Source organism: Poecilia formosa, unplaced genomic scaffold (genome assembly GCF_000485575.1).
Source record: "Poecilia formosa unplaced genomic scaffold, Poecilia_formosa-5.1.2 Scaffold3, whole genome shotgun sequence".
In the NCBI taxonomy this organism is placed as follows: Eukaryota; Metazoa; Chordata; class Actinopteri; order Cyprinodontiformes; family Poeciliidae; genus Poecilia; species Poecilia formosa.
In genome coordinates, this window is record NW_006799942.1 from 2,903,351 (window position 1) to 2,926,643 (window position 23,293).

General features: G+C 39.7%; 2 protein-coding genes across 4 annotated transcripts; one reads left to right on the forward strand and one right to left on the reverse strand.

Moving 5' to 3' along the window:
* The first annotated feature begins 422 nt into the window (after positions 1–422).
* Positions 423–16,765, forward strand: LOC103139956 (neurobeachin-like). Of its 3 annotated transcripts, none has more exons than XM_016673073.1 (25): positions 423–522; positions 2,625–2,689; positions 2,948–3,056; positions 3,270–3,436; positions 4,154–4,278; positions 4,375–4,530; positions 4,625–4,657; positions 4,948–5,084; positions 5,190–5,307; positions 5,738–5,840; positions 5,931–6,046; positions 6,913–7,025; positions 7,222–7,362; positions 7,448–7,567; positions 8,540–8,692; positions 8,816–8,980; positions 9,592–9,681; positions 10,354–10,546; positions 10,626–10,697; positions 11,254–11,409; positions 11,637–11,807; positions 11,892–11,993; positions 13,989–14,185; positions 14,268–14,419; positions 15,217–16,765. In XM_016673073.1, exons 1-25 carry the CDS (start codon positions 472–474, stop codon positions 15,305–15,307), a joined length of 3,096 nt encoding a protein of 1,031 aa, XP_016528559.1. In that variant the 5' UTR covers positions 423–471; the 3' UTR covers positions 15,308–16,765. The 3 variants fall into 3 exon arrangements, with proteins under 3 accessions (XP_016528559.1, XP_016528563.1, XP_007554905.1); XM_016673077.1 differs by having other exon boundaries at positions 10,369–10,546; XM_007554843.2 differs by lacking the exon at positions 4,625–4,657.
* Positions 16,766–18,169: 1,404 nt separating this feature from the next.
* LOC103139972 (serine-rich and transmembrane domain-containing protein 1-like) lies at positions 18,170–19,711 on the reverse strand. Its single transcript, XM_007554873.2, has one exon. It carries the CDS (start codon positions 19,032–19,034, stop codon positions 18,606–18,608), a length of 429 nt encoding a protein of 142 aa, XP_007554935.2. The 5' UTR covers positions 19,035–19,711; the 3' UTR covers positions 18,170–18,605.
* Between the last annotated feature and the right edge of the window lie 3,582 nt (positions 19,712–23,293).

Below are 23,293 nucleotides of genomic sequence, written 5' to 3' on the forward strand. Positions count from 1 at the left end.
GTGTGTTTGAGAAACACAGAGTGAATGAGCGTCTTTGATCTGCTTCACTCATTCGTCAAGCAGGTATGAAGTCACTACTTTGCACTGTATGAACTTAGCTAGACAGAGATGTATGTTTTTAGATCAGATTATATTTAGCATCATTTGAATTGTAAGTTGTCCTAAATGTGTCCTCAGTCTGCCCACCTGCTTCCTGTTTTGTAATTCACTGTCTCTGTGTTCCTTTTTCTCAATTTTCTCCCTTCTTTCTCTTCCTCCTCCACTTCCTTCCTTCCTGAATCTCTCTGCTTTTTGTCTTCCCTGTGGCATGCCTCTTGTAAATTAAGCTATGGTGACTGTATAGCAACCCAAACTGCTAAGTCTTCTGTAACTTCACTGATATTTTTTGTGCTTTGGGAAAATGTGTTTGTCAGATGAGGAGAAGAAAGACTCCTGACTGTGGTGTTTGTGTGTTCTGCAGGTCTGGTGTGCATGAAGTCGAGCACATCTGTGGTGGAGCTCGTAATGCTGCTCTGTTCTCAGGTTGGTGACCTTTCAACCTTATTCTCATTCAGGACCATCTCTATTAATAGGCTTATTATGTCATTTTATTGCAGTATTTAAAATTTTAAAAAGCGATAATTGCATTTTTATTACACACACATTACAATGACAACTTTTATGGAGATGCTGATTTCGTTTTCAAACAGTACTTTGTATTTACTCAGACTGAAGGCTAAAAACTGCATGTTCCTAATCTCCATGCCATGTCACATGGCATTCAATATTTTATGTAAAGGCAGCTCACCAATTATGAACTTTAATGTACAGAACATGGTCAGCAAGCTTCATTGTTTTTATTGGTCTTCTGTAATAATCAAATCTCCTGAGAAACCTAATTTTCATTAAAAACTAACAGATTTGGCTCATTTCACTCTGAGCAGTGAATCTATCAGGGTAACATTTTGATAAAAATTAACTTTTTAATGTTTTTCTAATGTTCTGACACTCTATACAATCACAAAACTTCATTTTGTCGCATTTTTCTCATTTGTAGCATTTGTGAATGTTTGATTGTTGATCTGTTATGATGATTTAAGAAGGTAAAAGTATCCATAAACTGAGGTTAATGATATTTCATTACTATAGAATATACTCATTGCAGATGTAATATGACTTCATCTGACATGCATGCTTACAAAGAAAGAAAACTGCATGTTCCTAATCCTAAAACACAAAAAGACAATCAGTAAAATATCAGATCTTGACTGATGGAAGGAGGATTTTTGGTTCTTTTGTCCTCATGCATTAAAACCCAGTGGTTCTTTTTTTGTACTTGACGATCAAAAGACAGGATGAAACTCACCATTACAGAGCTGGGCGACCCGGTTTCTTTAAGAAGACTTGAAGTCTGTCTCACATCTTCAAGTCTGTTTATTTCGATTCGTCTTCAGAAGAGCTCTTCTTCTTGGAGTCATGCTCAAGTTGTCTCCTCTTGGTCTTTCTCCTGTGCTCAGCCTCTCCATCTCTGCTCTCTTCTCTTCTCCTTTCCGTCGTCAGTCACACTTCCAGGCTCTTCTGCTTTCCTGGCCTCAGTGTTTTCAGTAGCAAATGCTTTCATCTTCTACCCTCTCATCCCACCACTCCCTGTCCTTTTTGTCTTCTGGGAGGCATCTCGTCAGCATGTATAGTATTACCCCTGACTCCCCGCCTTGTCTGCCATTAGAGGGCCGCGGAGAGCAAACTCGAGCCCAGAAATCGATCCCCTAGATGCTGGGGGTGTAACGGGAGATGGCCTTAAGAGCCAGTGGAGCTAATGGAGCGCTGATAGTTTTCAGGCTTTCAGCAGCAGTGCTAAATCCTTTGAAAAGTTTCCCCTCTCATATGCACAAGAAATGGAAAATTGTGCAATTTATGGTTGTGATTGTAGTGATGTTTTTAGAGCTATGAAAATGTTTTTTTTTTTTTTTGTTTTTTGTTTTTTCAATTTACATTGCTAATGTGTTATTGATTAAACAAGTCAAGCGTTTTTTTTGTTTTTTCAATTTACATTGCTAATGTGTTATTGATTAAACAAGTCAAGCGTTCTGTTTGCTTCCTTTTCTTTCAGTGAAAGCTTACTAGAGTTTGATTACATAAAATCCCACAACAAATTTTAAGACATTGGTGTATAAATGAACAATTTTTCTTTCCATTAAGTGTAAAAGAACATTCTCAAAAAGTAAATGCAGTGTACAGTTATAGATTTAATGTAAACATAATTTGTCCCTCTTCTTTTTTTTTGTGCCATGTTGTCACTCTTTGGACATGATTTATTGCTTCATTTTGTCAGAAATTTTATTTTTTTAATATTCTACACGTCTGACAGTAATCAGGCCTAGGCATTATGAGTGAAATTAGAGAACAAAAAAAGTTAGCTATAGTGTTTTTGTTGTTTTTTTTTTATATATGGCTCAGTTGGTTTTGATTGAAATCACAATTACATAACTGGTAAAAACTATTAAAACTCTTTCATAATCAAAAATATGTGTTAAAAATATCCAAATATTTAAAAGACACCATATGATTTTTTTTAAGGCACTGTATTTTCTGCTTTAAAAAGATCTTTGCAGATATCAATGTTGTTGTTTTTCTTCCACTTGCAGGAGTGGCAGAACTCCATTCAGAAGAACGCTGGACTGGCCTTCATCGAGCTCATCAACGAGGGAAGGTAATCCAATGAGCTTAAAGGTCACCCATCCATTTACAGTCACCCTAATGTGTATCGCCTCCTCGGGTAGAGATCTGTGAGAAGTCCCAAAATAAACAAATCTTTTTTTGCATAATTTTAACACTTAAAATGTACAGCCTAGAAATGAATGCAGCAGTGCCACAGCTATTAGCTCTGCTGACAATTTTGATCAAAGAAACTGAAAGATTTTTTTGTTTACCAATATTTATGCTACTGACATCTGAGCTCTTTTGCCAGACTCTTGTGCCATGCCATGAAGGATCACATTGTTCGTGTTGCCAATGAAGCAGAGTTCATCCTGAACAGACAGCGGGCCGAGGATGTCCACAAACACGCCGAGTTTGAGGTAAACAGGGGCTCTCCATCTCCTGTTACAAAGCACTGCAGTGCTCATTCATTTTATCTCTTGCTTTCTGTTTTTTCTTCTACTGCACCAAAGTAGGAATTTTGTATTTTTTTTCTAAGTACATAATAAATATGATCAAAAAGGCAATGTACACCATCCATGCATTCAGTTGCATCCAGTGGTCCTTGCCTAACTCTTATTCCCTCTGCTCAGTCTAACTGTGCTCAGTATGCTGCGGACCGCAGAGAGGAGGAGAAAATGTGTGACCACCTCATCAGTGCTGCCAAGCACAGAGACCATGTGACTGCCAACCAGCTGAAACAGAAGATCCTCAACATCCTGACCAATAAGCACGGAGCCTGGGGGACAATGTCACAGAGGTGAGTGGAAAATGTCAAAGTCTAACAAGAGCCCAGTCCAGTATTGAATCCAAAACAGTGAACAAACCAGTTCTTCAGAAGATAGAAAGCAGTTTATTACAGTAGAGTGGTTAGGATTTGTCCAACTGACATCCCTCTGTAGAAAGTAGTTTTCTTTCTAGAATCTTCCTCCATTTCTCCGTCTTGCCCTATTTATTTTTCAACACCTAAATGATACTGAAAACTGAATCTTCTTCACTCTGGAACATCCACACTGAAGAGTGTTGTCAGCGTTTACACTGGTTCAGTCACTGATAAAAAACCGAGTTACCAGTGCCTGTCTAAGTTTAAACCTCAACTTCCCTCTTTTGTGTACAACCTCTTTCTTTCACATTTTCATTAAAGCCCTTTAATTATGTATATTCCAAACTGCATTTTACTTCTGTTTGCCCAGATAAACCAACAAAATTTAATGTTGCATCCACAGTGCTTTGATTTTGACTGTTTGTCTTTTAGATGCATTAAGTCTATATTTTTTCCTTATCTCTAGATTAATGAGTCCATTTGTGAGATTTTATCACTTAAAAGTTTAGCTTAATGTGTTTGTAAAGTTGGAAAGGCCTCCTGAGACAAAGCTTCATCTCAAACTTTAATCTCTTAAATGTCCCAGAATACACACTTTGAATGTTATCCACTAGAAAAAATATTCAAAGCATCATTTCCCTCCCATTTCTCCAGCCAATTACATGACTTCTGGCGTTTGGACTACTGGGAGGACGATCTCAGGAGGAGGAGAAGATTTGTGAGAAATGCCTTTGGATCCACACATGCCGACATTTCACTAAAAGCTCTGGATGAGTACGGTCAGTATTTTTGCTCTATTGTTAAAAAATAAATAAAAATAAATAACTGTGTCCGGTGTCAGCTTTGTGCAGCTTCTCACTGACTGTGTAACACAGGCACAGAGGAGGACGAGGAGGAGGGGGGTGTTAAGTCGAAGAAGAACTTCCGCAGTCAGTCGGTGGTCACCCAGAACCCAGAGGCGGAGCTGATGCTGGAGGGAGACGATGACGCCGTCAGTCTGCTGCAGGAGAAAGAGATCGATAACCTCGCTGGTAAGGTGGAGACGCACGAAGACACAAAAGAAAAACTCCACGGCAGTCACGCCGTCATGCTGAGCAGTAAACTGTATATGACTCTCGTTTTTAGTTCGTTTCCGTCCTCGACTTTTTACCTCCAAAGGCAAGTTGGACCTTTAAGTTGTTGTTTTTTGTTCAGCTGCACTAACCACCCAGCTGATTCACCTGACCTACTACGAGTTAATCAGAAGTTACTAAATCTGATTCTGATACAGATCAACTCTTGATGCTTTTAACACCAGATGGTGCAAACAAAGTGGAAAATGCAGATCAAAAATCAATCCTAACCTGTTTGAAATGCTTCTGATGTCTCCATGTCTTTGATGCTCCTATAGACCTCCTTCCTGTCAGGGCTATGAATAGATAATTTAATATTGCCCCATGCTCCTGCAGGCCCTGTGGTTCTGAGTACTCCTGCTCAGCTGGTAGCCCCTGTGGTGGTGGCTCGAGGCACTCTCTCCATCACCACTACAGAGATCTACTTTGAAGTTGATGAAGAGGATCCTACATTCAAGAAGATGGATGCTAAAGTAAGAGAAAGCACTTTTTTTTCCCTCATCAAGGTGCAGATAGAGAATAGAAAAAGGAAAGATGAGTAGTTTCCTGTGTGCTGTAATGACGTCCATCCTCAACAGGTGCTGGCTTACTCAGAGGGTTTGCACGGGAAATGGATGTTCAGTGAGATCCGAGCCGTCTTCTCCAGACGCTACCTGCTGCAGAACACAGGCCTGGAGGTCTTTATGGCCAACAGAAGTGAGTTTGCAATGATTTTACCAGAGAGTAAGCTTATTCTTAACATGCTTTTTATGAAATCATTAGTAGCAGCATATCAATTAGATCTGTTTTTAAATATAAACAAGTTCAGATCCCTTTGATCCTTTTGATAAAACCCAACGTATTAATTTAATTTCCCAGACCGGAGTGTAGGAGAGACTGAAGACGTTTGTGAAAATAAAGTTACGATTCATTTTTGGTTTGACTTTTGGCTGTTTTTTAATAAAATCTTGACTTGAATTAAATATCTAAATAGTTTCAATATGCTTATAGCTTGAGGTAATTCCTTTTTGATTTATCTGTATACCACCTATTTAGTTTATGATTAGTTTTTCAGAAAGTACATAATTTTATAATTTGGACTAAATAATCCTGACATGTTGGTCTTGTTTTCTCTGCTTCTTTCCAGCATCTGTGATGTTTAACTTTCCTGACCAGGCCACAGTCAAAAGGGTCGTCTATAGCCTCCCTCGGGTCGGGGTGGGAACGAGTTATGGACTTCCACAAGCCAGGTGTGAAACGCGTGTTGTCTGTCATATCATTTTAGGATAAGAAAAGGACTGAAAATAAAAATCCCGTGTTTGTTTGCATTTACATCTCAGGCGTATCTCCTTGGCGACCCCACGTCAGCTCTTCAAGTCGTCGAACATGACGCAGCGCTGGCAGAGGAGAGAGATCTCCAACTTTGAGTACCTCATGTTTCTAAACACTATTGCAGGTAAATTCATTTTGCAACCCGTTGTTCTCACCAACATGTGCAATGCATTTGCTCTCCATTCTTAGTCAAATCATTTGAATCTGTTGAACCAGTTTCATAGCAGAAGTTTATCATGGTTTATCAGAATTTTTTAATTCATTTATTTTTGTTTGCTTTTATTGTGCCACTGCCATTATGCTCTGACTTACTTTATCCGTGTTTGTCTTAATGGCTGATCTGTAATTACTTATGGCTAAATATGGCTCTTGTTTTAAATACATTCATGTTATATAAAGTTTTAGTTTCAGCTTTTATTGTGATTTCTATTCCAGTCTTGCACCCATTTTTGGCTAATGAGGAAGTTCTTCTTTTAAAATGCTGGCATAAAACAAAATAAAAGAGACATTTGATTTTAACTCCCTAAAGTCAAGTAGAATATTCCTACCAATCCTGCCTGTCAGAAGTTTGTAAATCATTCAACATACACATAAGTCACCTGCGATTTTGGACTCTTAAGGGCTTATTTTAATGGGATGCACATGTTTTAATTTATTGTGAGTTTTTGTTTTTTCTAATCCACAGAGTGAAAATTATGCTGAAGGGCTCAAATACATACGTTCATAAATTAAATAGATGCCTCTAATATTAATGATTAAAATTACTTGAAGATATTAGTTGTTTAATCATTCTACTCTAAACATAAGAGCCACTCATGTTCTTAATTAAATGCAAAACCTGGATTTGATGATTTGATGTCTGTAAACTGGCACTGTATTTCTAATAAACTAATAGGTAACATAAGACAGAAACAAACATGTATTCACTGCGTGACTTTCTTTTAAGTGAAGCAGAGTTTCATATTGGTTCTTTGGCATTTGTCCCTGCAGGGAGGACCTATAATGATTTGAACCAGTATCCTGTCTTCCCCTGGGTCCTGACCAACTATGATTCAGAGGAGCTTGACCTCACTCTGCCCGGCAACTTCAGAGACCTTTCCAAGGTCAGGATCGTGTTTCAGTACAGTTTTTAGAAAACATGAAAATAAGTAAAGCAAAATTTATTTGAAAAAAGCACTTTTCAGCAACCATACAACTCAAAGTGCTTTACATGACGAAAACATAAAAAGGGCTGTTTATATTAGTATTGCTACCATGCGTGCTCCTTCGAGGCTTTGAGCGACAATATGTGTTTTCCAGCCAATCGGTGCCCTGAATCCCAAGCGAGCGGCATTTTATGCAGAGCGCTACGAGACATGGGATGATGACAGCACACCCCCTCACCACTACACCACCTTATACTCCACAGCTCACTCCACACTGATGTGGATGGTCAGAATAGTAAGTGTTTGCGTTACACACGTTAAACATTTTGGATGTTAAAAGCTTCCCCTGCAATAACAAATGTATTTTTCTGTGGCCTTAGGAGCCCTTCACCACATTTTTTCTGAATGCCAACGACGGCAAATTTGACCATCCAGAGAGAGCCTTCGCTGGCATCGGCCGTGCGTGGAGGAACTGCCAGAGGGACACGGCGGATGTTAAGGTACCTTCTGTTGGACTGAGGGAAGAGGTCTCTGAGGGCAGCAGTTGATATGCCTGAAAACACTGAGTTCACATAAAACGATTCTGCACCGAGACATGATAATACAGTGAGCTAAACAAAATTGTTTTACAGCCATTTATTTGAAAGCATTTCAGAAATTAAAACATTTTCTTGAGAGTACTGAAGAAAAATGTGAGTACTATTGAAAAAAACAACAACAGTGTTTGTTGTTTGAGTTGAATAAGGCGAATTCTGATTATTTTTCATTCATGCTGGAGTTTGTTTATTGCTGACATATAGTGCATACTTTTCTGAGAAAAAAGTAGAATTTATAAATAATTTACATATAATTTCTAATTGAGAAGTTAGTGTAGTGATTATTATGTAAAAAAATTATAATTTCTTAAATACTTAATTAATTATTAACTACGGAGTAATTTTTTAAAAGGTAAATAACTTTAAAATTTTTTTATTTATTTCTTGTTTTATTTTTCAATCATTTACTCGGTATTTTTGTTCCTTAAAGATTTGGTGTCTCAGTTTGTAGGTGGGCCTCAAATAAAATGTGATTGGCTTAAAGGCGAGCCAATCAGATGCTGGGGTCTTTGACAAGCCAAGAGACTGTTTCATTTATTGCTCAGTGGATAGTTTCACAAGAACAACAAAATCATAAAAAAATCTACATGATATGCTGTTTTAACATGAAAGTTCAAATTAAAAGGAATCAATTTTCTCACTTTATTTAATTACACAGTATTTCCATTTTCAACTTATTTAATGTATGACAAATATTCATAATTATCTAATGATTCGTATAATTATCTGATGCCATCACAACCACTCTGCACTGATTCACTCGTGATAACAGTAGTCGTGTCGGCTTTTCTCGACAGCTGTTAGCAGGTTTTAAACCAACAGTTTCGAGATTGATGAAATGAAGAATACTAAAATGATGCATTTCATGTCTTCTAGGAGCTGATCCCAGAGTTTTACTACTTGCCTGAGATGTTTGTGAACAGTAACGAGTACGAACTCGGCGTGCGCGACGACGGCGTTCCTGTGTGCGACGTGGAGCTTCCTGTCTGGGCTAAGAAACCTGAAGACTTTGTCCGCATAAACAGAATGGTAGGGGGGGCACACTTCTTTCCGACATACACAAACCCCTTTCGACTCGACCTGTGGACAAAAACTAATTATGTTCTTGTTCGCCTCCTCTCACTCTCCGCTTTTACCCCTGTCTCCACTCAGGCGTTGGAGAGTGAGTTCGTCTCGTGTCAGCTTCACCAGTGGATCGATCTCATTTTCGGCTACAAGCAGCGGGGGCCAGAGGCGGTCCGAGCTCTCAACGTTTTCAACTTCCTGTCCTATGAGGGAGCTGTAAACCTGGACAATCTGGATGCTGCACAGCGAGAGGTTGATAAATTCACACATTATCAAGAATGAACTAAGCTCTAGGTTGTTAGCATCACAATGATTTAATATGAAACAGTAGAATACTATATTCATAAAAATGTGCATGTCCTCCCAGGTCAATTTTGAATGAAAAATGCAGTCGATGTGTAAATCTCCCCAAAAATCTTTAAATATACTATACTTGTATTTTGTTGATGTAAATAATGGACCAACACATTTAGTGGATAATTGTAAAGTGAAAGAAAAAAGATGCATATGTATCTGTATATGCATCTTGCACAACCCCTTTAACTCTAATACCCCCCAAGTAAAATCTGCATTAAGCAACTACCTTCAGAAATAACCTAACTGATTCTACCTGGATGTTTAATCTTAATATAAATTCCATTTTTCTGTCTTCTGTTTTGGTCAAATACACTGAAGTTTGTGTTTGTAAAATCACAAAATGATCAATTTCAGGCACTGACATGCCTATTTCCTTGGATAACTCCCCTCCCTAAAAAACTTTATTAGGTTTATTAATTAACTGCTTAACTGAATTAACGTGCAGATTTAAACAGAATTCATTTCTTTAAAAAATGTGCAACTTTCTCTGTCTATGCTGTCTTCAGGTGATTGAGACTCAGATTCAGGTCTCTGGACAGGTTCCCTCCCAGCTGCTGATTGAGCCGCACCCGCCTCGCTCCTCTGCCATGCACCTGGTGAGACGACAGCAGACATGTTTTTTAATGACTTTAAAGTGATTGCAGACAAAAAATAAAAACAAAAACAACTATCCAGCTTTATTGATCAGAACAGTGTTTCTTTTGTCATGTTTTATTTTTTGTTTTCTTAAAAATAAGTTTTGAATTAGTCCAATTCCACCAACACTCTTATGCATTCGCTGAATTGCTTGCATTGTCAAGTGAGGTTTTATTACATACAGCAGTATGTAATAATGTTTATTATTTTAGTTTTTGACCTTTGACCTCAGCAGTGTGAGGCCTCTGTGTCTCCACATGTCAAACCCAAACCTGTCAGTCCCAAACCCGACCAGCCAGTGCCTCCACCTCCTCTCCTAGCTCTCAAGCCTCCTCAGTGTGTGAACCTGTTCTGACCCTGTGCTCCCACTAATTTACCTTTTCCCTCCCCTCCTTCTGTCCCATCCGTTCTGTCTTTCCCTATCACTCCATCTCCAACCCTTCCTCCATTGTATTCCTTGACCTTCCCTCCTCTCTCTCTCTCTCTTGCTCTCTCTCTCCTCTCTCTATCTCTCTCTATCTCTCTCTCAATCTCTTTCTGTAACTCTCTCCCTCCTCTCTCTCTCTCTCTTGCTCTCTCTCTCCTCTCTCTATCTGTCCTTTCCTCTCTTTCCTCTCTGTCTGTCTCACCAGTGTTTCCTTCCCCAGAGCCCTCTGATGTTTAAGGATCAGATGCAGCAGGATGTCATCATGGTGCTCAAGTTCCCCTCCAACTCTCCCGTCACCCACGTTGCAGCCAACACGCTGCCCCACCTCAGCATCCCGGCGGCCGTCACCGTCACGTGCAGCCGGCTGTTTGCTGTAAACCGTTGGCACAACACAGTCGGTGAGCGGTGCAGGAACTTTATTTTGTCTCGACAAAAATCCCTCATACAGAGACGTGACTGTAACATCTGTCCAATCAGGCCTCCGTGGTGCTCCAGGATACTCTCTAGAACAGGCTCATCATCTACCCATAGAAATGGATCCTCTCATAGGTCAGTGGACAAACATTTGTAGAGCGGTTTTAAGAGGACAGATGCACTGTGTCAGTATGCCACTCTATGATTTTGGTATATCAACTGTAATTGGCATGAAAGAAGGATGATATAAGCAAGTGTAGTTGAGTGGTTATTCCTGATTTATTAAGGAACAACTAGCATCTCCCTTTCCTCATTTCTGTGTTCCTTTATGTTTCCCATTTTCAAGTGGCTAAGTTCTCTAACAGTGTGATCCACTTAAAAACGTATAATTTCTTCTTTTAAATGCTGAAGGTATATTTATTTTGTCGGAATCATTCAGGTGTGCAATGATTTGGGTCGTTTTGTTGCTGAAAACAACAATTATATGCAAACATAAGGTTAAAAAAAAATGTACACTTTTTTTTCACTTTAACATCTTATAGTGTTAAGAACATTACTAGCATATGTTCAAGACTGAACTGTATGTTTGCAGATGTACGTGTAATAATCACATTTATAACGTGGCTAATTACTAAACCATGCCGTACTGTCCTCCTTTATGCATTGTTAACCCGCCTGTTCTTCCATGCAGCGAACAATTCAGGTGTGAACAAGCGACAGATCACTGACCTGGTGGACCAGAGTATCCAGATTAACACCCACTGCTTTGTGGTAACCGCCGACAACCGCTACATCCTGGTCTGTGGATTTTGGGACAAGAGCTTCCGAGTTTACTCGACTGAAACTGGTTGGTGGTGTGGATATTTAACAAACATGTTGTGTTTTTATTCAGCTTGTAAAGCTTGTTTGTTACAGATAGAAAGGATTTAGAAAAAAGAAATGTGCTCATTCAACCTGCTTGTTTCTTGTTCTACCATGGTTTATTTTTATCCCGGAGTTAAGCTGCCACGACCTTCCGTCGTGGCAGCAGAGGACGCGCGCCGACTACAGTGCCCTCCCTCTGCTTCTCTGCAGGAAAACTAACCCAGATTGTTTTTGGCCACTGGGACGTGGTGACATGCCTGGCCCGGTCAGAGTCCTACATCGGAGGAGACTGCTACATCGTGTCCGGCTCCAGAGACGCCACTCTTCTTCTGTGGTACTGGAGTGGACGACATCATATAATAGGAGATAACCCTAATAACAGTGAGTGGAAATGGTTGTTGTGAGTAATTCTGAGGATGTGAAGAGTTTAAGAGCTTGACTTTTGTGATGATGTGTTTTCTCCAGGTGACTACCCGGCTCCCAGGGCGGTGCTGACGGGACACGACCATGAAGTGGTGTGTGTTTCTGTCTGCGCGGAGCTGGGACTGGTTATTAGTGGAGCCAAAGGTTTGTGTCATTTATATATTCATCTGAAATCAAGCAAACACTCTAAATCGCGTGTCAAACTTGCCAAATCTGTCTCGACATAGCTTTTTATGTGGCCCCCTAGACCAGTGGTCCCCAACCTTTTTATTACCACAGACCGGTCAAGACTTGGAAAATTTTGCTGCGGCCCGGGGGCGTGGTGAACCGTCAGATAAGGCCTCTGCATGTTGGTGTTCCTGCTAAATCCTGAATATACACAATTTGGGTTGTCTTGGCCTTTTTATCGCTGCCTGTTGGGTTTACCCTGACTGGGAACGAGAGTGCAACCTGCTGAATGTGACAGGTAGCCAATCAGAAAGCGCGGTGATGTCAGAACAGAGGAGAATCCCAAACAGCTGACATATCGCGCAACTGAGAGTCCGGTGGATATCAGAGATGATGTGTGGAAATGTTTATTATTATATGTAAAGGTCATTATTATGTTTATTCAGTTAAAAATGTTAACTATGAAAAAACATAGTCGCCTCCAAATCATAGTGCATCAAATAGAGCGGCTGCTCACATCTTTTATCCACTGCCTTTTCTTTTTGTTTCTTTTATCTCTTAAAATGACTCCACAAACTATCACTATTGCCACAAACTATCACTATTGCTTCTACATCGTCATCCGTGTTTGGTCATTCTAAATTCCCGTATGCTATGCTGGGGGGTTTTGTGGATTTTCTTCTGGAATCGGGATGTTTGTGACTGGAATCGGTTCGTGTTGCTCCTGCCTTGGACACACGAACCGATTGAACCTGTTGTACTTTTATCAGCTCTGTGGTCACAGAGGTTTGGAGAATCGGCCGACAATCCTTAAATCTTGCCGTCTAAACTAGACTTAAGACTCACAAACTCTACTCGTCTCTTCTCGACCCCTGGCCCAAACGCTCTCTGACTCTGGTCGCTATGGTAACATTTACATATCCCTTCAAAATAAGATACAGACGCGCCACAAAAACGAGCATTTTACTTTCGTGAAAATTTTAACTAACGATAAAGACTAACGGGAGCCCTGAGCTTGTTTCTCTGCAACGAGACGGTTCCATCTGGGAGTGATGGAGACAATGACACCCGAAGTGTTGCTTATATCCACAGCCTTCTTGGTCTCTACGTGGCGAAGCAGTTTGAAGCTTCATTGCGTCATTAGCAGCCGGTTGCCGCATGTTACACAGAGCGGCTTGTAATGTGGGACTCACCTACCGGTCCGGGATAAATCCATCCTCCTGTCTCTTCTCTGGGCCTTTTCCCCTTTGTAAAGAAACTTTCCAAAGACACCTGATCCGTTTCTTACTCGTTTTGCTGCTTGTGGGCTCAGTGTTGTTGGCGCGCAAGTAACCGAGAATGCGGTTTAAGGATTTTCAAAATAAAAGATCCTCCAGACTCAAATAATACATAAAACGGAAATATTTAATTATTTCTTGCGTGGCCCGGTACTAATTGGTCCACGGACCGGTACCGGTCCACGGACCGGGGGTTGGGGACCACTGCTCTAGACTACAGACACCAGATTACTTCAATCAGTCCCTCAATCAGTTTTTCAGAATTTCATGATCATGGAAATTCACTAATTCATTAGTCTTAATTTATGTTACTATATAGTTCACGATCAATACGACGAGAGTAGCAAAAAAGTCACATTTCAGTGCAAATATTGCAAAATAACTTGCAGATTTATCTAAATTAGCACTGCAAAATCTGTGATTTTGATTACAAAAAAAAAAATCACAAAAGCAATCATGGAACCCTGGAGGGACTGATCAAAATTAAAAAATGTTCAATATTATTTAATTTTAAGAGGGACCTATTGAATGCAGGGACTGCTATTTATTATTGTCTTAGCAGTTTGCTAATGGGTTTCATCAATACATTCTGGCTCAAAAGGCCCTCCAGAACATTTATGATCTTAAAGCGGCCCATATTGTTTGGCTCTAAATATTTTGACATTACTAAGTTACTTTTGTTGTCGCTCCGCAGAGGGCCCGTGCCTGGTCCACACCATCACAGGCGACCTGTTGAGGGCCCTGGAGGGCCCGGAGCTTTGCATGCGGCCTCGCCTCATCTCCGTGTCCAGCGAGGGACACTGCATCATTTACTACGAGAGAGGTCGTTTCTGCAACTTCAGCATAAATGGCAAACTGCTGGCGCAAATGGAAGTCAACGATTCCTCTCGAGTAAGGCTGCTGTTGACGTAAACGGGATGTAGTTGTTCATCCGCACATCAAACCTTGTTTAACCTCTTGCACCTCTCCTCAGGCCATTTTGTTGAGCAGTGACGGGCAGAACCTGGTGACTGGAGGGGACAACGGGGTGGTGGAGGTGTGGCAGGCCTGTGACTTCAAACAGCTGTACATCTATCCAGGCTGTGACGCCGGCATCCGGGCCATGGACCTCTCGCATGACCAGAGGTACACAGAAATGCAGGAAAAAGTAGGCTCAAATGGAGCCGTGAAGTCATTTGAATTCCACACAGAGAGAAACACACTGCCTCAAAGCTAGTAGCTTTCACCCTTGGCAACAACTGTTGTGATGAGTCTTTTAACATCGCTGTCCTGTTTTACTTAGAAAATTGCTATAAGTCATGGCTGTTGTTTACCTTGATCATTCATGGGTGGATTTCTCAGTTTGCTTCAGGTTGTTATCCTGCCATATAACCCAAAGGCAGATGAGCTTAAGATCTGGACCGTCAGATTTCTGGTGAAGAGTAGAATTGAAAGATTACAGCAAATCACTGTTGACTTGTAGAAGTCGGTCACTTCCATATTTTCTCCACTAACTCTCACTTTTGAAAAAACAAAGTTTTATAATTGCTATTCCTTTTTCAATTGCCTTTCAGACTAATAGCTGCTTGTTTTGAATGTGTTAAACTTCCATAAGCGACTTCTTGGTGTGGCTATTAAGACTGAACTTGACTTTTGTAGATGCCTAATTTGTGATAAACAAAGGGGGTTAATCTTTCCACAAGGGACCAGGTTAGTTTGGATAATAATTTTCTCCTTGATAAAGTATATTTCTTAAAAAAAATATAAGGTAGTAAAGTTAAATGTGACAAAAAAGTGAGAACAGAAGAAAACGGTAAGAACGGAAAATACTTTTTCACAACTCTGATTATTTGTTGTGTAATACACAAATGCCTCCTGTTTCCTGTGGAAATGAGTCCTGTTGATGTTGCCGACTTGTTCTTCCTGTGCGTTCTGCCCCACAGGACTTTAATCACCGGCATGGCCTCTGGGAGCATCGTGGCGTTCAACATCGACTTCAACCGCTGGCACTACGAACACCAGAACAGGTACTGAGGCGGACGGCTTGAGTTGGACGAGGGAAGGAGTTCTGCATCGCTGCTGTGCTTCAGCGACACGAAGGGGGGAAACCACAGGTACCGAGACAAAGGAAAATTTAGTTTCAGACCTATAGGCTCTATTCCCTTGCAGTGAGGATGCGACTGCGCTAGTGGGAATGGTTTCCTATGTGCACACGTGTGTAACCACAGACGCTTAATAAGAAGATACGCACTGAAATCTGCTTCAATAATACAACACAGTGACTGCAACATAGGAGCAGAGAACCAGTGAAGCAGAGGTTGATCCTCACAGGACAGATCGATTTCACTGTTCCTGGTACGTTTAAATCATCACACATACTCAAGTCTTCTTTTTTCCTTTTCGTTTTTTTTCTTTTTTTCTTGTTTGATTTCTGACTTCTCTGAGTTGTATTTGTTAATTATTTGGGTGGACTATAAATTCAAATTCTTTTCTTGCCTCTAAACTAACGCACCAGCCTGTACCTGTTGTCCAGAAGCTGGTGAAATTGGCTCGATCTTAAATTTTCTCCTGAAAAATTACCCAGTGTTGATTTAGTTTTTATTTCGTTTCATTTTAATTGCCTAAGTTTTTTTTTTTAAACCCCAAATCAGATTTTATGTAAATAAGGCTCTTCTCCCTTCAGAGTTGCACTTGTTCTTTCACTACACAAACTGCGCTTCTCACCTTTAATTTATTAATGACTTGCTGTATGTAAAATACTGTGTAATAATTATTATAATGTCGACAAGACTGATGGTAAAAATGGTGGTATCAAGGACGGTGATTTATTTTTCCCTTTTTGTTCATTTTTGCTGGAGACGGTTATGACAAGGAGCTCTTTTTCCGTGCCACTGGGGATGACAAACATGAGACCGACATGATTTCCTTTGTATATTTGGTGATTGTTTTGTCAAATATGTACATACAGTCTTGATTCAAGCTTGGCAGGAGACTTACTGGGCTGAATGGGACCGAAAGTGCAAAGGAAACCTTCACATACCCACATTTGTTGATTATTTTAAGAACAAAAGAGGAAGAAAAAAAAAAGAGAATCAACTCAGTGTAAAAGTTTGTTTTGTATCTGCACTTTGCACCAATCACATATCATTATTTATTAGCTTGGTTCTTTCTGGTCGGCTGCCTTCGGCTCCACTTTTTATTTTATTTTTCTTCCTTCGGGGATTATTTGTGCATTGATGTTTGTATTTAAAAACCGTTGAGCTCATGAGTGATTCTTCAGTTTTACAACCTCACCGTTGTAAGCAATATCATGATTCTGTAGCTGATAGAGAAGACGGCGGGGAGGAGGGAGGACAGCGTGTGACACGTACTGTATGTGTGAAGCCATCATGATCAAACGCGCACATGCACATACTCCTATCGACAGGTTCAAACTTACGTATCCAAAAAAAAAAAAAAAAAAGCTTAAATATTTTTGGATCTATGAAACCGTAAAAAAAAAACTATTGTATTCATGTTTTATTGCAAAGATGTAAAATATGACATGTGTGAGTTGGGAAAAAAAAATCATAAGAAAAATAAAATATGCAAAGAATTTGAGGTCTGGACTTTTAATTTAGCACATTGTCTGTCTGTATGTCTATTAATTTACTTGAAAGGAGAAATGAGTTCCAGTTGTATGAAAATACTGCGTTGTGCTTTCGAGATACAGAACAGTTACCGATTATTGGACTCCATGCTACAGATGTGTAAAAATCCTAGAAGAAGTGGTGTTTTATTGCGGTAGCATAATTATTATAAAATTGAAAAATCCTAGTAAGTTAAGTTTGTTAGTGTGGAGTTAACCAACATCAATAAGAAAAATGTCTTTAAATTTCACATGTTTAATTGAAATTTTGAAATTTAAATTAAACAATTTTTGGATATGATTTGACCAGGACAAATCACATTCTGATTTGTAAATCAATCAGGATATAAAGATCCTTTTAAACAAACATTACAGATGGGATTGACGAAAAGATTAACCATGTGTCCACTTCTTGCCCGGCGTTAAGTACAGTTGAAGATCTGTGATGTTGCGGCTCTGTATGATCTCATTCAAAGGTTTCGGGAATCTTGTTTGGCTGCATCATGATCTCTTTGAAATACCAGGACGTTTTAAATAATGATCTGGTGGAAAAAGCCACAGGCTGTCCTGTTGGCAGAAGGTGTTTGTTAGTATTGTATGCAGCAATTATGAAACCTGGGATTTGGTTCCTCACTGAATAAATACTGAAATTAAACTTTGGATTCTTTTCTAAATTCTTCAGTCAGATTATGCGACTGCAATAAAAAATTAAATATCTTCTAAAGATTTCTACACATTTGCCTGAGCGCTGTTGTGATTTTCATGTTGTTGTTTTTTTCTTTCAAAACCTGGCTGAAGATATGTCATGTTTATCCGGTTATCCAGATCCCACCTATCCACTTCAGCTCTAGTCCTCAGATGAATGTGCTTTATATTTCCACCACCCTCAACTAGAACCATGTCTCTCTCTTTTTTTTTTCTTTTCAACTGTGCCAAACTAGCCAAACAGTTCTTTGACTTGCTGAACAGGGGAAACAACCTGTGCCGGGTTGTCATCCTGGAGTACGGATGAGGGTTGACAGGTGGAGAGAAACCTTGTGCTTCAGGTTCGTTGCAGACTGGCATCAGGCTCTGCGGGAGCTGACAGGAGGCAGGAAGTATCGCAGGTAGATCTGACTATCAAGGCCAGAAATTCATCCTGTAGTTTTTGCTACTTTTGACCTGTTCTGTTCTGTAAATGTTCTCCTCTGTGTCGCCTCCTTGTCGTCACAGTACTGGATGATATGTTGTCTTAGTGTGAATTCAAAGTATTTGCCACAGATGCACAATCCTGTTTACAAAGTTCAGATGTTTAATATTTTAGAATGCTGGGTTTGGCAGCGTAATCTACAGATATCATCAGGATATGATTAACAAAGCTTCTAAAGACAGAAAAAGTCAACACAAAAGGATAATTGACTTTCACTTTGTGTTTTCCCTGCAATGGGAAAGTATTCACCAGGTTCATTCTTTGTTGTTCAAGTCAGTTTAGCAGGATATGTTTGACTTTTAACCTTTGTAACCGCTGTGGTAGCTATGCAGATTGCATATAGACTTCAGAGTCACTGAACCGCCAGGATTAAAATATGCATGCATGGGAGGATATTCCATCAGCTGGTCTTGTGGAGTTTCTCTTGTTGGTTTATTTGTTTGTTTTGCATGCATCCTCAGCCTGTAAAGAGAAAACGTCGGATTTATACACAAGTCTGCTCGCTGCGAGCTTGATCAGGTGGAGAGCACAGAGATGGTGGACCTCTGAGAGGAGATGCTGCAGATCTCCATGTTGGTGAAGGAGCTCCCTCCCTCGCTGCTGCAGTCGGGGACCGAGGAAGACGATGAGATGATGTTCTTCAGCCTGTGGAGGGAGATGATGAGCAGCGTCAGCAGGAACACCAGCAGCCCGAGGAAGAGCCACACGTAGACGTAGACGTTGCCCTGGCGACCTCCTGGAGACGAGGCAGCCGCCGACGTGGAGGCAGACGTCGGGGAGAAACGGAGAAAAGTCCCATTGTCTATCGGGGTGACTCCGGTCTTGTTGTTGTCCACCAGCAGGACGTCCATTCCCGACATTCTGGCTGACATTTTGACATGGAGGGAAAGAAAGAGAGATGATTTTGTATTGCCAAGCAGCGGCAACTCAAAAGAGTCCAGCATTAATTATTTAAACGACCTCAAGGCTTTCTTTCTCACAATGTCTGATATTGCTGACAAAAGAGCTTTCACTAATATTCTTGTCTAACTTCCAATTAATCTTTACTTGTATGAAATGCATACCCAGATTTCTCCTTCACTTCAGAATTTACACTACACAAAACTTAGTAAAAAATGTTTTCCTTCAAGCCTGAGTTAACATGAGATGAAATTCAGGAAAACTGAGGAACCTGAGTGTCTGTGGATGGATGCAAAACATCTGATAATCCACAGCCCACTATGAAGAACTGTGGTAACATCATGAGTTGGGGATGCTTTTCATAAGCAGGAAAAAGAAGGCTGTTGAGATACAATATGAATATGTTGTGAAAGACTTGATACTAGCAGAGATTCACCTGGCAGGACAGCAACCTAAACCCAACTGAAAATTTGGGTCACAGACACTCCACTCAGTTTAATACAGCTTGAGCTATTTTGCAAAAGAAGAAGGAGAAAATTTTATTGTCTTCATGTGCAAAGCTGTAAACTTTTCAGATTATCTGCAAAACCTTTAGAAAGTCGTATATCCTTTTTCCATCTAATTGGAAATTATACAAATCTATGGATTGTTTAATCACTTAAAATCTCATTAACATTCATAGAAATTTGTAAGCGTCGTAGGTTGAAGTGTGAAAAAGTTATACAAGGCATGATATTAAATTATTGCTGATGAAAAACACATTTGATGGAGAAAATTATTAAGATTAATACAATTTCCACATTTTTATTTCATGTTGTGAAACAGAAAAAAAAATAAACGTCTATGCTTTGTGTAAAACTACGTATTTTAAAAAGAACATGGTTAAAGATCAAAAACCCAAAACTCCTGTCTACAAACAACAGAAACTAAAATGAATAATAACTTTTTTCAACCGTATACACCTACTTCAGTGAAGAACCGTTCTTCCCCCACTATTTTAATGAACAGCAGGGGGAGTGCTTGTAACATTGAAAGCCTGTCAGACCTCTTGCCTCCAGCAGTGTCTCCTCATAAATGAAGGCATTATCTGATGAAATTAAACCCTCATAATCAGCTTTCACAATGACAACCGAGCGGCAACCTTCCTCCTCTGTGTATTAATACTGTTCGTAATGTTCCATCACAAATCACTGCTCAGAACCGAGCGAGGACCAAGGAGACATCTGTTAGAGGAGAGAGAGAGAGAGGCTGATTTGTATTTGGTTCACGGCGCTCTTGTGTCTTGACTTGATCTATGACAGGGAGGAGAGAGACACTTCAAAGGGAGGAATAAATGACCATGACAAGAATGAAAGCAAAAGGTCAGCACACACTTTTCATCTTGCACTGGTGTGTGCATTCACTTTGCTCTTATCTGTCAGCTAAGTCCCCCTCACCCCCTTTATTTTCCTCTCTCTCCCCCATTTCATTATTCATTTTCAGCATTGGCCCATATAGCCTCCATTCCTGGCCACTTGCATGACATTCAGCGGAGAGTGGTGAAATATATTTTTGCTCTCCACAAGCCGTTTGAACTACATTAACTGCGTGTGTGGGCCCCCATTAACGGAGCATTTTCAATATTTATGTGCAGAAGGGAAAGGTAGCAAATAGAAAAGAAAAAAAAACACTAAAACACTAAATGCATTTTAGAAAGGTTTCCAATTTCTGATGGCTAGAGTTGTTGCCAATTGTTTTTATAAATATTGATGCTCTGAGTTGGGAGAATGACACTGGAAAATGTATAATCAGACTTTTAAATTCGTGTCTAAATCAGAAACTAGATTAAGTTCTGGATTAACATGCAAGATGCAAATCTGGTTGTTTACTAGAAGCATTAGCAATCAGCATCATTAATTGCAGGTGGGTGTTAATTACCTTTGGACTGCTAAAAGCTGAGTACACACGCACCAACACGTTACCTGCTATTTAGTTTGAGGAATATATATTCAAATCATGTTGATTACATTAGTATTGCAAAGTGACTTTCACTACATTGGTCATAAGAGTTGGTGTGAGCTTGAGCTTCTCAACACGCATAATACAAGACTTGATAACCTTTAAAAAGGTTATTTTTGGAACATGTTATCATGTCAATGACTCTGCACAAATAAATCCTGAGTTTCTCAGACACATTTCCATTTACGGCATTCACAGGGTTCCCAACTGGTCTGTTGAAATGAGCTGTTTTGTCAATCTGGAGTCCAAATACCCATTGATTAGGTTTAACTGTAACATTTTCTTTAAAGACCTTTTCTAAAATGCATTAATAACACATGATACATTGTGATACCTGTATTCCATAAAATTCTCTAATGTTCTATAAGAAAAAAAAAGAAGGATTTCTACAAAAATGGTAAAGTGCCAACAGTTCTGAGGAATTTAAGCAATGACATAGACGGCAATGTAACTACGACTTCCAATATTAGCAACCTGGAATATTAGGTTAAGTCAATATTGTTATACTGCAGTACGATACTGCATGTAAAGGTCATGTTCACATGCATAAGTGCCAGTGGTTGTCATTGTTTAATTAGCTTAACTAGGTAACCTGGAGGGAACTTTGTAACTAAAACAAGTTCACCCCAGTCACACAAAATCCTTCTATTTGTTGGAATTGTTACCAAGGGACTGAAAAAATAATCAGAAAGCAGAAGAGAAGACAAACCCTACCTTGCAAATAAAACCAACAGGCAGAGGAAATTTGAGTGAGAGAAGCAGGATACAATCAGAAGGCAAGAGATAATTTCATAGCAGAGTTGTCAACAGAAGACCCAGATAAACATAGGAGCTCACACTTTACAGAGTCACTAGATGTTTGCTCTCACAAATCACTGCCTATTTACCCAAAGCTCCTCCTCAAAGCAGGTCTTACATTCTAAACATTTTCATTAACATTAAAAATATAAAATATTATTTTAATGGGACTCAGTTAAATCTATTTTACTGGAACTGTTGGTTATTAAGCGAAGTACCACTGTGTAAAAGTACTTTTTAAATGTGAATAAATGTTCTCAAAAATTATATACACATTTGCTTTTCTAAATTGTGCCATTGGGCATTATGTGACTACAGTGAAATTAACGTTTATTTTAAGCAAGATTACGAAGAAGCAAACCTTGATTTAATATAGAAATGTGTTTCTCGTTGAAAACAAAACACCATGTTTACACGTGTATGTTTTGTGATAACTGGATCCACCTGAAACAATAAGCTGAGTAACTGTGACACAACCTACTCTTTCCAACCAAACGAGATGGTAGTTAAAACCCTTGTTTTAGACAGAAGGTGAAAAGATGGGCAAGAGCGAATCCATGAAAAAATACCCAACTACCAGCTCTGTTATATTATCATTGGCCCTTTTATGCTAAATTTTGCACAGAGTCATATCATCTATTATTGTCGCTCCCCCGAGTTTGGCAATTTCATCAAATGGCTTATGAAGCCTTTTGAATACACTTATAGGAGATTATAGAAAGGATCTGTGAGCATCACCAGCCTCATGTGGAAGAAAACTTGCAGAAAGTTTAAGTGAACCTCCCTGTCCCCAAACTGCTTTATTTTAGGCTTTTTTTTTTTTCAGTTCCTTTCATCTATTTTTCTCTGGGTCGTGTATTTGACAAGAACTCTACTCTCTTTAATTTGAAGCCCAAAGTAGCTTCGGGCAGGCACACAGCATAATGAGGATGGATGAGTTGGGTTGCCTTGTTTCTTTTTTCGACTGGGCGCTCTTTTGTCCATGCTCTTGTTTTCTTTACCAAATGCTCCCCAATATCAAACTGGGCCAATCATTTGTTTGCATAGTTTGTTTCTCATGATTTACAGCCAGAATGTGGCATTTTGTTCATAAAAAGATTTGTCCATCTACTTTTGAAGTACACCCTATATTTTCTTTAGCAAAGCGTCTCCTTTGATACCTTTCCAAGGTCTCAACCTTTGCCCTCAACTTCTTTCCACACCCCTTTTTGCTGCTCTGCATACGCTGAGGGTCCTACATGATGCGTTGTTGTCAAATCAGTGATGAAGCTTGTTTATTGTGCACTGAAGTGGCTGATAATTGTGCCTAATGATGCTTTTTGTATCCAGGCAACGACGTACGCACGGTTCTTTTTCAAGCTAATCTACTTTAAGAGGGCAAGCCGTACAGTCCCAGAGAGGCTGAAGAGGTTAGACGTGCATTCACACGCCTGCCTACGCACCGTAAATACCGCTGGTTTTAATTTCCCAAGGAAAAGCAGGAACTGCAAGGTAGGGTACATGAGGA